The 16,498-nt window shown below is 40.6% G+C and overlaps 1 protein-coding gene across 1 annotated transcript; it reads right to left on the bottom strand.

The window, feature by feature from the left end:
* Window positions 1–15,012: 15,012 nt before the first annotated feature.
* On the bottom strand, window positions 15,013–15,771 carry LOC100715858 (melanoma-associated antigen 10-like). The gene has a single exon (XM_003464379.1). The coding sequence runs from the start codon at window positions 15,769–15,771 to the stop codon at window positions 15,013–15,015; it is 759 nt and encodes a 252-aa protein (XP_003464427.1).
* Between the last annotated feature and the right edge of the window lie 727 nt (window positions 15,772–16,498).

Below are 16,498 nucleotides of genomic sequence, written 5' to 3' on the forward strand. Positions count from 1 at the left end.
TTGTATGTGGTTAATTCTTCATTCTGTTATGTTGATATGTGCATAAAGTAACTTCACTTCCCTGCTTATCTTACCACTTTTGAAATGAATTAGGGAAACTCCTTCATCTTTCAGTGGATTTCCTTGGCTATTCTAGGTCTTTTGAAGTTTTTATGAAAATTAGACTTTGTGAGTTTTTGGAGCTCACTGAATTTACCAAGATATCTGTGAAGAATTATTTATCTTAATAATATTAAATCATGTGGGCAATAATCGGTTATATTTCTCTGTTTCTTTAGATCTTCATTATCTCTTATGTAAACATATTTCTCAATTTACAGATGTTCTTCATCTCCTTTAATTCATACTTTCTAATCTTATTTTAAACCATATAGTTTAATATCAATTTCCAGTTCTTCATTAGAAAAATGCAAGTATTGAAGTGAGTTCTTGAGCAATATAGGAATACAAGCAACCAAATTGATAAATTTGGGATTTAATTAGCTGAGCTCAGCAACCACTCAGGACCTGTTTCAGAGTCCCACCAAGTGACACTGAACTGGAAACTTACAAAACTTTTAAAATAGAGAGTCACAAAAAGACATCCTGTTGGAAACAATTTAGCTAGAATCTTACATTAATTTTTGGTTGACACCTGTATCCTGCTTCTTTGTTGAGCAGACTAATTTTTCTCCTGTGGATACAGATTATTCTCCTTTTTTCATGGGACTTGTACCCATGGGTTAAGTACAGGGCACTAGTTAAATGCAGGGTTCTAGGTGATGTCGGTATGCCTACTGGGCATACCTCTTCAGGGTTAAGTACAGGGCACTAGTTAAATGCAGGGTTCTAGGTGAAGTCGGTATGCCAAGCTACAACAGTGTAATGATCCTGAGTCCAGTGACTATCTAAAGTATATCATCAGCTCTAGAGCACTTTAATGTAAGAAATTTATGGGTACAGTTTCTTATTTTCTATAAATAGTTTTATTTTTTTCTCCCTTTTCAATATGGAGGCCTTTGCACAAATTTTGTTTCATTGACTAGATGTTGAAAAATATGAGAACGTACCATTCTTCATTTCTTATTAGTACAGGCACTGTGGAAAGCAGTGTAGGGGCTCATTAAAAGTTTGTGGGGTATGCAAAAACCCCACATGCTTCTAGTACGTAATTACCAAATTCTTATCTCCTACACTGTTGAAACAGAAGCTTGGGTGCTGCACCTGCTTAGGGGAGGAAGCCCACGGACTGGAAACAAGACTAGGATATCCACTAGAGCATGTTTATTTACAGAAATCAGAAGAGGATGAAGCCAGTGTTTTCAAACACCAGCACACAAAACTAGTGCAACTGGGAAGATGAGATGAGAAGACTTATTTCCTAGTAGCAGTCAATAGAAAAATAGTTTTCAAGGTGCCCAGATGAATTTGTAGGAGAAGTGGGCTGATCACACCTCTGGGTTAGCTTAGACTGATTTCAGGTACCAACTTACAGTCTAGGGGATGGGGGATGGGAGAACAGAATGTAGCAGTGAATACGTGGTCTGTCTGCAAAGTAGGGAGGAAATGCCCTCCGCTTTTCATGTCATCCATAGCGCTGGTGCTTTGGAAGATGAGAAGTGGTGGCAGGACAGTGTGCCAGGCTCTTTTGGAGTGAATAGAAAGTTTCCAACCAGACCAACCTGGCCGTTTCATCAGACCCCTTTCCCTGTGGACCTGCCCTGATGGTGCTCTGTGGTGCCTAAGCCCCTGCACCCCAGGGTTGGGTCACTACACCCAACAAAGCCCAAGCTGTGACCTCTTAGTGTTATGAGGAAGGGTTTAGAAAGACAGATCAGGACACCTTGTGTAGACCACTAGGAGGCGCAGACACTACAAAGATGGACAGAAAACCACCACAGTATCTAGTAGGAATATTGAGGAAGTCAAGGACCTCTTCTCAAACTAGGCTCAAAACAAGGTGAGTAGGCCCCCTAAGCTCCTTCTTGAGTGTTCCCATCTAGACTCCGCCTTGTGCTCAAATTTCTCTATAACTGTGTGGTGAGGCTTCATGTTTGGTTTCTTCATTCATAGGAGCCTTGTATATGACTTCACTGTATCACAATGACTGGATTCTTCCAAAGGGTATTATATCATTCAGTAATTTCGCATTTAACTGAACCATGTGAAGAGTGCTGCTATCATCCTTTTTTCAAGATGCTTCCCAACAAACATGAGTAAAAAAGCAGGGGCAGTAAGACTTGAACCTGTCTCCCTCAACACAGAGGTTAAAACTGGCTAAATCCCGAGTACTGAGGATTAATTTCTTCCTTAAGAAATTAAGGAAGACATTTCTCCAGGCAGCAGTGGAAAGGCACTGTGTTTTTGCCTGTGTTTGCAGGGAGCAGGAGTGTACCAGCAACATGAGGTGTGTGATGCCAGGACTTAGATGGGGTGTGGTGTGTGGATGAGTGTGTCACACATGAATGAGGGCTTGGAAATTAATCACTTATAGGCCATCTTCTTCACAGTGATGCTTTATGCATCCTGACTTATGCTGTAATCAACTGAGTACTCTCAAAATAATAAAGATATCAGGCTAGAAAAAGTGGACAGTGCCACCAAGGACAGAAATCATGGTATCTTATAACCAGTCAGCTTAATTTCTAATGAGCTAATTTTCTCAAAAAATGTTTTTGGATGGAAAAAGATAGCTATCAATGGCAGGCATGTGAATGGTTTATTTCTAGTGTTTTGGGGGACATTTTCTAATATATATTGTTTCTGTAACTCACATTAGTAATATGAGTATTTAACTCAAGAAACTAGAATTACAAAAGAAAAGTACATATAAAGCAAGCAGAATGCAAAACTAAACTTTTAGTGCTAATATCAGAAAACATTAAAACTGAATACAAGAAGTTGTTGGAGAATATCAAGGAAGGAAAAAAGCTCTATCTAAAAATTATTAATTGGTATAAGTCTTTTACCAGATTAACCAAGTAAAGAGAGAAGACTCATTTTTAGTATCAGGAATGATTAGTGAGGAATCCCTACAGATACTGTAAACATTAAAGAAACTATTGGGGATTAACATGGAAAACCTTATGCTCATACAGTTGACAGTTTTGATAAAATGGACAAATTTCCTGGCAGAAGATCCTCAGAAGAATCACTTAAGAAAAATAAGTAATTGAAATACTGTATTTTTTATTAGATAAATTAAGTTCATCGTTAACAATATCCAATAAAAGAAACCTCCAAGTATTTATGGGCTCATTTTTAAAAGTCTTTTAAATATTTTATGGAGAAACAGTACCATATCATCTCATAAACTGTTTTTGAAAATAGAAGAGGCGGTTGGGTATGGTGGAGCATGCCTGTAATCCCAGCGTTCAGGAGGCTGAGGTAGGAAGATCACCACGAGTTCGATACCAGCCTGAGATATCTAATGAGACCTTGTTTCAAAACATCTAAAAAAATAGAGGAGGTAGAAATACTTCTAAGTTCATTTTATGAGGTTGGCATCTGTTTCATTGCCAAGCCTGGACAAAGGCAGTGCGGAGAGCTACAGACCAGTATCACCTGTTAGTAGAAATGGGACAGTTCTCACCCACATAGTATCAACTCCATCTTAGAGACTTAAAAAGGATAACCCATCCTAAATTGAGCTTATACCAGAATAGCAAAGTTGATTCAAAATTAAAAATCAGTCAATAGAATATATTAAAGGTGAAAACCACATTGCCATATCAATTGGCATACAAAAAGTATCTAATAAAAGCCAGTATCATTTAGGATTTTTAAAAGTGCCTCTGTACACCAAGAATAAAAGCTAATTCTCATAACCTAAGACAGAGCATCTATGAAAATCCAAAATATATTACCATACATAAAACTATGGTAGAAGAATAGTTTTCTTCTAGGTTGAGAACAAGGCAAGGATATTTGTTTTCCACAGTCCTATTTAAGGCACATCGGGAAAAGGAAGCTATAAAGCCACCTTTGTTACCAGAGAATCACTGTCAAAGTAAAAATTCCACCGACGGTTTAAATAGCTCTTCGCTTTTCTCAGCACAATGCTCACTGTCATAGTGTATAAGTTCCATACTGGGCCCAGAAATTATTGGTATTTTGATAATTTCGGCAGTTAATATTTTGAAGTTGATTTTTATAATATTTATTGAGATTTAATTTTATGCAGAATTGCAAATACGTAATGTATGCAATTAGGTAAGTTTCGATATAGCTATAACATATATCATCATTAAAATCAAGTCAGTAAACCTATGTTTAGCCTTCAAAAGTTTCCTTATGTTCCACTGTCTTGATTTTTAATTTGGTAGAAATTCATAGAGTGAGATCTATCTCCTTAACAAATTTTGGAGTACATTCTACTGCACTGCCAACTCTAGGCAGATGTTATGCAGCAGATCTCTGTGTGTTACTTGCATAACTGCAGCTTCATACTAACTGAGAAACAATCTCCCATTTCCTTTTCCCACATGCTGACCACCCTCATTGTATTCTCGGCCTATATGTGTTGGGCAGTTCTTTCATGCCACTTCTAAGTGGAATTGTGCCATGTGTATCCTTTTCTGATTTTGTATTTCACTTAGTATAATATAAAAGCAGCACTTATGATACTTCTTAAATACATAGGTATAAATCTAACAAGTGCTTGAAAATTCTGTGTGCTGAAGACTACAAAATAAAGCTGATGAAAGTAAAAAGAAGGCCCAAATAATGGAAAAACACAGGATAGGCATTAACTGGAAGACTTAAAATTCATTAAGATATGAATTCTCTACATATTGCTCTAATGGACATTGCCCCTTCAAAACTGCAGCAAGTTTTATTTACGTATTTATGTACTTATTTTGGTACATTGGGCCAAAATAAACCTAGCGACTTCTCATTCCTCTACATCCACGTCCCTCCCCCTTTTTTAAGTTCTCATTTTGGGACAAGATCTCTTTAAATTACTAAGTTATCAAACCTTGGCTTAAATTGCAGTTCTCCTGCCTCAGCCTCGCAAAGTGCTGGGGTTCTAGGCGTATGCCAGCACACCCAACTACACAGCAGGGTTTTTGTATATATCAATATATTAATTCTGAGTTTCATGTGAAAGAAATTTGAGATTAAACAGAAAGATCATTTTAGAAAAAAGAAAACTGAAGGACTTACACTGCTTCTAAGGTATTAAAGTTACTGCAAACCAAATCAAGACAGTGTGATAAGGGTGAACAGACAGTTCGATTAGTAGATGAGTAGAAAGACAGCAAAGACCTAGAAACAGAACTAAGTAAATATGACCAATTGATTTTTGACACAATTTCAATGGCAATTAGCGGAGAAATATTAATCTTTTAAACAAATGATACTTAAACATTTGTATATCCACATACAAAATTAAAGAAAAACATAAACTAAGAAACCAAAAAAAACACCTCTCATTTATGTTTATAGTTTGTATTTATTTATTTTTTGTGGAGCCAGGGATTGAACCCAGGGCCTCACACATGCTGAACATGCTCTCTACCACAGAGCTACACTTTCAGCTCCAGGATATGTCAAAATATATGCATGAATTAGCTCAAAATGGGTCAATGATCTAAGTGAAAAGCATAAAAATCACATTAGTAAATATCACATTGTCTCTCTAGTGTGAAAAATATTAAAAACATCTAGAGTAATAAGATCCAAAAAGTATAATAGATATTGTAAAAGTGAAAGGGAAGGAAAGTGCTCTAAAGGATATAACTGTATGTATAAGTGCATAAAATAGATGACCATATCACTAAATTTCTGTTAGATAATTGAACAGAATGGTTTGCACTGTCAATGTTTGAGTGTCCAGCCAAGTTTTAAGCTTTGATTTTGTAACTTTAACAATTGCTTTTAAGATGACAAAATGTACTGTATCTACTAGTGATTTAATGTTTTTTTTTGAATTCTGAATTATTCTACCTTTTTTCTATTTTTTTTAAAATTTTCTTTCTTTCTTTAAATAAAAAATTAAAAAAAATATAATGATCGGGTGTCACAATGGATCCCTGAGGTATGACAAGCCTTACATACAAACAACTTTGGTTATGACCTGAATTTTAGGTTTAATTTAGTACCAAAGTCTTGGTCTTGACCTAAATGGCAGCTGCTTATGCAGTTGTAAACAAAGGCTTGCGATGCCACAAAAGCCTATGTAAGCAACAGTTTGAGCTCAGGTGCCTCTGTTTGTGGACATGATTATGGCCAGTGCTTTATGTAATACCAAACTGGCCCTCAAAAGTTAGAAAGGAAGTTAAGGAGATACGAGCAGGTAAAGAAGGCTATCACAATAGAAAAGAACAGCGTTAGTGAAAAACAAACAAACAAACAGATAAAAAAAACAAACAAAAAAAAACAAAAAAAAACAGACAATTTAGACCAGGTTTTAGTTCTTTTTTTTAATTTTTTTTTTGTCTTTTTCATTTTTATTGGTACCAGGGATCGAACTCACGCCCGCCTGCTTGCAAGACAGGTGCTTATGCCATTGAGCTAAACCCCCAGCCCTTCAGGTTTTAGTTCTGAAAAGGCTGAGACCTAGTGAGCCAGAAGCAAGTTCTACTAGCCTACAGACTCTCCCAAAGAGAGACAGGACATCAGAGAGCCAGATTTCTGATGTTCGTATGGAAAGAGATTCTCCTTCCAGACACAAATCGCCATCCAGTTCATCCTCCCGTCCTGCAAGCCAAAGGTGTCAGCTGGAATGGTGACTACAGTATGAAATTTCTTGCTAAACTAGGCACATTTTATAACATTTTGGTGAATACTCTAGGAAAATTATTGGCATTTCTGGTAAATTATGCCCCTCATACAACCCTTTTTATTATGAAGGTTACGAGGTGCTTTGAGAGGTTTGGACTCGGTATGGGTATTTCCATTTTTTTCTTATGGGAAAAACAGTCTTGACTAACAAACCAATTTTAGTTACAAACAGGTTTCATGAACTAATTGAGTTCTCAAGTAAAGGGTCTATGGTATGTAATTTTAAAATACCCCATACAAAAGACACTGTTCAAATAATGAAAACATAAATGATAGACTTGGAGGAAGGATTTACAAATTACATATGGAAATCCTATCCAGATAATATCAGGAACTCTCAAACTCAACAATAAAATAAACCAATAGAACATTCACAGAGACACTTCATCAAAGCTTCATGATGGACCAAGAAGATACGGAAGACCTACAGAGTAAGACAAGCAAGCACATAGGAAGATACCCAGCATCATCAGCTGTTCTAGAGATGCAATTTTAAACCACAGTGGAAGGTCTGGGGTATAGCATAGTGGTAGAGCGTGTGCATAGCATGTCCTGGATTCAGTCCCCAACCACAGAAGGAAAAAGGAAAGGCCTGATGGCATACCATGATATAACTATTATACTAACTAACATTAACAAAGTAATAAAAAAGGAAAAGCTGACAAACCAAGTGCGGGTGAGGTTGTGGAGCTACTGGGAGCCTCACACAGTGGTGGTGAGAAGGCCAAGTGATAGCACCGCTGCGGAAGGGATTTTGGCAAGGTTTTAATAGACTTAAGTATACTTGTTGCATGGCCCAGCTATGCTACTCCTAGGTATTCACCCAAGTGGAAAAAACAAAACAACACATGTTCATACGGAAACCTGTGGGTTAAGGAAAACAGCAGCTTTATTCAAAAGTGTCAAACAACTAGAAACAAACACAAACATCTGCTGAGACACAGGTAAACAAACTAAGACCCATCCATGAAAAGAATGGTATTCAGCAAAATAAAAGACAAACTACTGATCTACACAACAGTATGGCTGCATCACAGTTTCATCATAGCCAGGGAAAGAGGCCCCCAAGGAAAGGCCATACACGCCAGGCCTTCATTCCCTTCACCTAGTGGAAAGGGGAACACTGTAAGGACACAGAACTGACCAGTGGTTGCCAGGTGTCACATCTGGGTGTGGACAGCAAGTTTGGCTCTAAAAAGTAGCATGAAAACACTGTATTTGGGATTCTGATGAGTTCTGGCTGCAGTAGAGGTGACTGTTATCAAAATCACCAGATTATATATCAGAAGACTGAACTTCCTTGAGAGTAGATAAATTTTAACTTAGGAAATCATGAATGAAATAATTACCTTTGTGTTTATACTGTTTTTTTTTTATTTTAAAGAGAATAAAACAAAAAAAACATAACAAAGCAGATCAGGACAGAACAATGCAATAAACACTGGATTTCAAAACAAGACAACAGGAAATCAATGTACTGTGTTAACAAGAGTCAGTATTCTAATTTTTTTAAAACAGGCAGCAGAATAGAAGGGCTAAGATTTACAAGGAGCATAATGTTTATTTATCTTGCAACACTGCAACTAAGTCTGGGTATGACATTTCAAGCATGTGACAGCTGTTAATGACCTGAGGAGTTCATTTGCTACCATAAGAGTGGCATCAGGCAGTGTCTTTTTAGGATAGACTGTCCTCCTATTTCTTAGGCTTTCTCCAAGTCTCACTTTGACTTGATTTGCCCTTAAATCCTTTAAACTTCACCATCTGCCATACCTCAGAGTGTGGAGAACACTTACAGTCACTAGGTCCTTCCCTACATCCTGGGCTTCTGCTCAATTTCTAGTCTCGGATTCTCTTGGCCAAAATCAGTTCATTTCTTAAGTAAGATGCTGGGGAACCTTTCCTACTACACCAGAGAGCACATTTTGACCACCTGATGTCATTCAAAGTGAAGTTTGCATGAGCTTCCTGCCCGCCTCTTGGTGACCTCATGCTGTTGTAGAGGGACTGTTCTCCATGGGATGGTAGCCCATGTATCACCAAGGCTGACATGTCTGCATCTCTAAGACCCTACTCTGTGTCAGCAATGTCATCCTGCCAAGGTGCAGCTTGGCTAGGTGGCCACCTAGCCACACACGCCTTTGCTCACTGCTGCTCTGACCGCTTGGCATTTAGCTTCAATAGCCTCAGGTTTAGTGTTCTATAAGCCATGTCTGCCATTTCATGAGGCTCCCCAGGACCCCAGAAGGTTTCATAACAAAGAATTAAGATGTTCATCTTGTGGACATCCAGATGCCTTGGTCCTGGTTTGGAAGCTGCCACCTCTAAAATGTTGAGCCCTCAGTTCCTTGAGAGCACACAGGTGATTAATTACTAATAGACAGATGAAAGAATCTGGAGTCTTTTGCTCATCAAGAGCTTTGGATTCCCCACTGTGTACCGCATTATCAGGGTATCTGGGTAGAGGTCTAGAGGATGAGGTCTCTTCCACTGTCCTCCATATAGGCCAAACCTATCTAAGGATATAAGGTCTGTTTCCCTAGGTTCCAGAGTCACAATACAGGACATAATTCGGTCTGAAACCACAGGCAGAGTTTTTCCTATCTGTATGACTCCATCAATCCTGCCTCATTTCTTCACTTGGTGCTGGACATTATCTGGGACCCTTTCTCTGGTGATACAGAGCTCCTCTTTTAAATCTTCTCTGCACCCTGAGAGCAGGCAGCAGAGGTCAGGAATCTCCTCCCTGGTCACCTTGAATGGGGTTGCCTTACACACAGCAGGGGAAGGCTTCTGTTCTAAAGACGGAGATATGCTCCTCTGTGAATAAGGCTCTCATCTTACTCAGACCCCTCCCACGAAGCTGGGGTGCCACACATCCAGTAACCATGACTGGGGGAGTATGCTGAACAGAGATGTCCTCTAAGGTACTCCTCTATAGGTGTGGGCTGGGTTATCCATTCCCCCTCTATCTTGATCTTTCTCTTGGAAGAACCAAGTTTATCTGTGTCACCAGTCACACTGATGTCCTTACTTCCAGGTGTCTTGAGCCCCAGGTCCACAGGTGCCTTTCCAGGACTCCTATTCCTTGTTCACCTCAGTTTGTCCCCCTCAGACCAAATTTCTAACTCCCCAAATCTCCTAAGTGGAAGGAAATCTCATTTAAAAATCCTTTCTTATGGTTTAGGACTGACAAGGGAAGAAGACTTGGATATTTGGCGACCTTCATTTTGGGTTGGAGCTTCCTTACAGCACTCATACTGAAAAAGCTTGACCCCTTGACTGAGCTCATCTCTCTGGTATCTCAGCTAAAGAAAGGAAGCAGTAAAAGGTCATTCAGGTAAATCTGTAACCATGCATCAGGGAGCCACTGGACATCACATCCACCCATGTGCCCGGGGCCTGGGGGCCTGACTGTAGGAGCAGAATGGAATTCTACAGTTCCTATATCCTCCCCAGATTTCACCACCTAGGCTCACAGCAGAGCCTGGACTCCGGTCATTTGCCCCTCAGTCAGCTTCCCTCAGTCTCCAGGAGTCCTCTTCGGTGGTGGCCATGGGAAGGGAAGGAAGTGTTCCAGCTTCCCAGGGACTCCATGGTTGACTTCAGAGTCCAGGCTGAGAGCCCAAGACGGTGCTGACCTCGTCATGATCAACCATGCCACAGTACGTGGTCCTTTCCCCAGCAAGAGGCAGATCCCACCACACTTTACTTCTAAGGGGTTGATTTTCAGTAGCAAGAGGGGCAGCAACAGTGCAGGACCGGGGCAAACCCTAGTTCTGTGAGGTGATCTAACTTTTCACATTTCAGAGCATGATTTTCACATTTCAATTTTATTCATAGATTGGAAGCTATTTTACATCTCTGCCAAATATCTGTGTGAACTTTCTATCAATAGAAAAAGTATACAGACTGTCCATGTGGACTATACTAATAGAGTATATGTGCTCATGCATGAGTTTATATGCTGTATATATTGGATGGATAAGCATTTTAGGATACATATTTTTACAAATACATTTCCACATGGATGTAGCTAGACCGCATATGGCTATTTGATGGAAGCATATGTATTGTCACTCTGCACGATTCAGTTTTAATTGTAGTCTGTATCTAATATAGGCCTTACATTCCATTATAGTAGTCATGGTTGTGAAAGCCAGTAGGCTGGGTTCCCCCACTAGGCTGGCTTCAGGTGGTTATTAGTACTTCAGTCTCTGGAATCATAGTGCCTGTCTCCATTCTCCTGCTGTTCTGTTGTTACTCATGTGTCACCGGCATCTCTGGTATGAGGTTCAGTGATTCAGAGGCAGGAGTTTCAAAACTTTCCCCTGGCTGACACTGTCATGTGCTACCTGTGCAGCCCTCAGCTTCCTGCCCCTATCCACCAACACACAGGGACCAGCTCCACAGTCTGCAGTCCCCCCAGGCCTTAATCATATTTAGTTATTTACACTGAATTGCTTTTTCCCGTTTTCTAAGTTCCCTCTCTCTCTTTTCTGGTGGTTAAATTCCACAAGCCCAAGATAATATCCACACTTGCTTGTCATATTGCTGCTACCACAACCACAATTACAAGGAGCAAAGGGTTAATTATTTCATGTTTTAAGAATATAATAGGCTGTGCTCAAGGTAGAAACAGCATAGAGAAAGGTATCGGAGGCACACAACTGTTCAGTTCATGGTAGCCAAGAAGCACAACTGAGGAACAGTACCAGAGGTGAAGGGGCCAGAGATCCTGGAGGTCGTGCTTCCATGATCCATGCATACACATCCAGGAGCATCCTATCCTAAACTGCTAAATTAACCTGCTTGTTCACCTGTCAAGATTAACTATCAAAACTTTCCCTCTGTGAATTTCACACCAAACACATTTCCTTAAAATGTATTTTTCTCCAAATGAAGATAATAACACCTAGTTCCTGATTCAACCAAACAAGATGCAGTTATCACCTATATGACCAGAAGTAACATAATCCCTTCTTGAAAGTCTTCACAGCCCCAGAATTTATCAAAAGCCAAGGTCCAAATCTCTTCTGAGCCTCAAGTCAAATCTGAGCTTTGAGTTTGTGTCCAAAGTCACCTACAGGTCAAATGCCTACCACAAAGGAATGAGGTCATCAGAAGTGTCATTTAACTGTGTCTAGGGTATACTTTTCTTAATTTTTTTAGTATACAAAAATGTGACTATGTATTGTGATTCTAGTGTGCATTTGTAGATGTGGTTTTCATTTACCCCTTAAATTCAATGATCTTGCATGGTTCATACAATATCTTGGAGCCCTGCACACACAGGGTAACTTGTTCTCATCCTAGATACGGCAATGCTTGGTGCTTCTCAAATAGGATAGGGAACCGTACACTGAGCTGTGCAGGCTGGCCATGGAGCACAGCAACAATACATGTTACAGGGCTGCTTCACTGTAATCGGTCTCTCCCCCAAACTCTGTTAGGGACAGACCTTTTGAAGGATCTACACAATTCCCAAGGAACATCTTGCAGTGTGCCTTCCCCAAGTCTCCTACATTCATATTTGGTGGCAGTACCAGAGTAATATACTACAATCTCTTTGCCACAACTTTGATTTTTAACACGGATCTTATTGACACATTCATATTAACCACACTGTCACTTTCAGCAGGTTTTGGCGAATTTGTAATTGTAACAGAACCCCAATTACAGTATTATTCAGAATAGACTTCCCGTCCTAGAAATTCCCCTCCCATAACATAATCAACCTTTCTTCCTTCTTTTTCTGTGAATCACTGCCAATCATGGAACTTTTATCATTTCTCTCAACTTGCCTTTAACAGAATGCTACATAATTGTCCAAAGTAGAAATTTTCAGAATGATCTGGAAATCAGAGTGGGATTCAGGTTGGGTGGAATGGAAAATAGGATAGGCACTAGAGGCACTAGAGGACTCAAACAAAGAGTCTCAAGCTGATCTTGTCATTTACTGAACAGTTATTCTGAGAAGATCCACAGCCAAGTAATTCTAAAGTCCTTTATCTATAAAATGGGCTTGACATGTATTTTGGGTTGTAGGCCCAGTGGAACATAAAAAGAGTATTAAAATACCTACCAGAATTTCTGTCATATTCTATATTGAAGACATGTCAACAAGCAGCTTGTTCTAGAACTCTTATCCCTGGATTCTATCATGCTTTTCCTATAAAGATTGAGTGTGCAGGTAAACAGGAAAACGAAAAGAAATTCAGGTAAAATGCTACTCAATAAACATTCCACCAATGTGTTTTATTCAGTAGGAGGTATTCTTTGATTTGATGTTGGGGAGAAATTCCTTGCTGGGAGCAACTATTTCAATGCTTTGGGACCTTGAATGAAAAACCATATTCCCCACCCTGCCAGCTCTTCCTCTACTGACAATACTATTTTGAACCATTATCACCTTCACAAAACTCTAGGCTTGGGGATCATTAGGCCTCTGTGACAAAGAAGCATAAAACCCTGGCCATTATAGCAACAAGGCCAGCTCAGCACAGATGCAGGTCCATAGATCTTCAAGGCAAATTACATACTGCAACAAAACAGCTTAAACTTCCTTCACAAAGAAAGGTAAAAAATGAGGAAGTCCTGCCATGAGACAGGAGTTGGAGAAGGTTTTCTGGATGGAGAGCCTCTTGGTCAGGAAGTGATGGGATCACTCCTGGAAGAGGCCCACACCACTGACCGGATTACAACAGTGACTTGGAAGACTGCTCAGGCGATGCTGACACATGAGAAGTGAACTGGGGAAAGCAGTCAAGTGGGCACTGCAAGTGGACATTCCAGCAGAGAAAAGAGGACCTGGGCAGGGACTTTCAGGCCTCACTTCACCTGACAGTCACCATTACCTCTCAGGAAATCCTTGGAGAAGTTGGGACAAAGTTCCCTGGTTCGTGCTCTACCTAGCACCACTCTTCCCCCTTCGCATCGTCACCAACCATCTAAAAGGGCCGCTCAGAGCCATATTCCACTTTCTTAGACCTTTATCTCAGGCCCAGGATACCTCATCTGAGGATGTGGTCCTGGGTCACTTTTCAACTACATTAAAATCAAAGCCTGCACAATGAATTGCCAAGTCTCAAACTGCCATGGCTCAGCACTCACCCAGAGCTAAGAGCTGACAGCTAGGAGCTTTTTCATGGTTCTTAGTTCCTTGGCAACATACCTTTATCTTCCAGACACTTATGGACTCCACCACCCACTCCACTCCTGGACTCCACCATCCTATGCGGTGGTAGAGTCCTGCTCAGCCTAGTATAATCAGATTTTTACTACAGACACAGTGCATAACAAAGGGTACATGTTCAAAGAAGGTTTGGAGTCAATGTGAGCACGAGAAGAAGGGAATCTTTATTGAAAAAAAAATCCTCTCAGATAATGGAAGAAACCAAACATATGCAGGTATAAATACATTTTAATAGTTTATGAAAATAGGCCAAAAGCAATGATAAAGATTTCTATCCCTATGCCTATTCCTGAACTCCATTTAATTTGATGTAAACTTCTGATGCATTTCCAAGGAAATACTTATTCTTGTTTTTTTTTTTTTTTTTTTTTTTTTTTTTTTTTTTTTTTTTTTGGTATTTTTTGAGACAGAGTCTCACTATGCAGTTCAGGCTGGCCTTGAGCTCACTTTGTAGTCCAGGTTGGTCTCTAACTCCCAATGATCCTCCCACCTCAGCCTCCGGAGTGCTGGGATTGCAGGCGTGAACCACCACGCCCGGCTTGGAAATACCTATTCTAAAACAATGTTATCCTCTTCAACATAGAATGAAAGGATTCCAAGTTGGTTTGACAAAATAGCAAAGACTCTTACACATGGCAGGGAAGAGTAAAATTCCTGTGTGATCACTATCATAGAAAATCACATTCACATCAGTATATGTGCTGCCGAAGTGAGCGTCACTTTCACATCAGAAATCACAAATAACTGTCAATATCACCAACCTGGAAATACACATGTGATCAATATCATTATGCAAATAACCTGGGCAAGCTATGCCAAACTTGCAAACCAGGAGCAAGACATCAAAAAGTCATAAAGAAAACATGAGTGTATTTCAAAATAGTCTGAAGTACAGACATATAGATTGCATGTATAGGAGTTTACTTCTATCCTGAATACTTGGAAAATAATCAGAAACACAGACAGAAGAAGGAGACTCATATCTTATAGGAGTGGGAACAAAGATAATGATGTGAGTATCGCTCTCTGTTGCTGACATGCACTTTGCCCCTTCACTGGCTCCTATCCCTTGAACGGGTGGCCTCTTGCTCCTCTCTCAAAGCCTCTTCATATAGATTCGTGTAGGACTTGGGATCTCTCCTATTAACCTTCGCCAAATGCTCGAGGACTTTCATCTTGCTCGTTTCAGCATGGGCTCTTGGACCCCACAGGAACTCGTACTTAGCAGGATCACTATTGGGGACCAGTTTACTCTCCAGGTATTCTTTCTGCACCAAATCCTTTGTGATGAAACCCCATGGGTCTCCAATAATAAAACGCTTCCTCTGAGGTAGCATTTCTCTTGTTAATAGGAATTCCTTTAAATCTACCTCACTGATGCGGTTACCCTTTAAGAAGATGACAATGAGAATGACTACCAGAAGGTTGATTTTGGAAATGCTCTGGCAATCGTCACTCATTATACCATTATAAGTGAGGCCCAAGATAGGCTTAAGGACATATTTTTTGCTAGCAGGATACAGTTCTTTCACATCAATGCCAAAAGCCAGACACATGCATTCACATATTGCCTTGAATAATGGAGAGAAGTGCACACGGTCTCGTGCGTTAATATTGTACAGCATTTCTTCCTTTGTGATAGACTCCTTCTTTTGATACTTGTAAAGCAGGACAGGCAACAGTTTAGTTAACTTCTTGTCTTGGTACAGGGGGCACAGCATGTGAAGGACAAGCACATCCGGGGAGGTGCGTAGATCCTCTTCTTGCCTGCTGCTGTCCTCACAGGATTGGTCTTTCTCAGCACAGGCCATGGCAGTGGTGGATAGGACACACCCTGAGGATCCTGGGGTTAGCTTGCTGTCTCAGCCCCACACACTTCACTTGATATAGCAGGGATCTGAACACTAGAGGGTGAGAAGCCAGAGGAAGCAGTGGGCGCTTCTTCCTCTGACACGCTTCAACACTCACACACCTACCAGGCCCTGCGACCCACTTTGGACAAGTTGGCCTCCCCCTACTTTGCTGAGCTGTGTCCACTCACAGTGAAGACATCCTGAGGAATCTTGCGGTAGCAAGTGCTTGGTGATGAGGATTCAGATGCCTGGAGGAGAGAGGGATAGTGTGAGTGTTCTCACCTGGGGAGAGTACTCCTGTCAACTCCCAGAAGGCCCATTGTTGGTCTTCTCTTTAGGTGGTGTTCAGAGTCCTGTCCTAGAGGCACTGTCCCTAAGAACCCAGGCAGGAGGTGAGACTCCACCTCGGCTGCAGCTTACTCTCAGAGTAGGCTCTAGGGAAGACAGCAGGGATTGTGCAACCTGGGTGAAAGGATTCCCCTCTGTCGTTGGGCAGGTGGAGCCGAAGGCACACCTCAGTGCATGCCCCTTACCTTGACTCCCGGGTCTTCTCTGCTGTGTGATTTGCAGACACCACCTCAGACCAAGACCTTCTGCTCCTGATTCTTAGAGCTCCTGTAAGGGACATGGGAGACAGCTCAGGCTAGAGTCCTCAAGCAGAGTCCCTGGGTTCCAGCTCTCTCAG

Source organism: Cavia porcellus, unplaced genomic scaffold (genome assembly GCF_034190915.1).
Source record: "Cavia porcellus strain 051 isolate PalLab524CR breed Dunkin Hartley unplaced genomic scaffold, mCavPor4.1 scaffold_3, whole genome shotgun sequence".
Lineage (NCBI taxonomy): Eukaryota > Metazoa > Chordata > Mammalia > Rodentia > Caviidae > Cavia > Cavia porcellus.

Excerpts from the sequence above, each read along its gene's own strand:
- LOC100715858 (XM_003464379.1), bottom strand. The coding sequence starts at position 15,771 with ATGGCCTGTGCTGAGAAAGACCAATCCTGTGAGGACAGCAGCAGGCAA.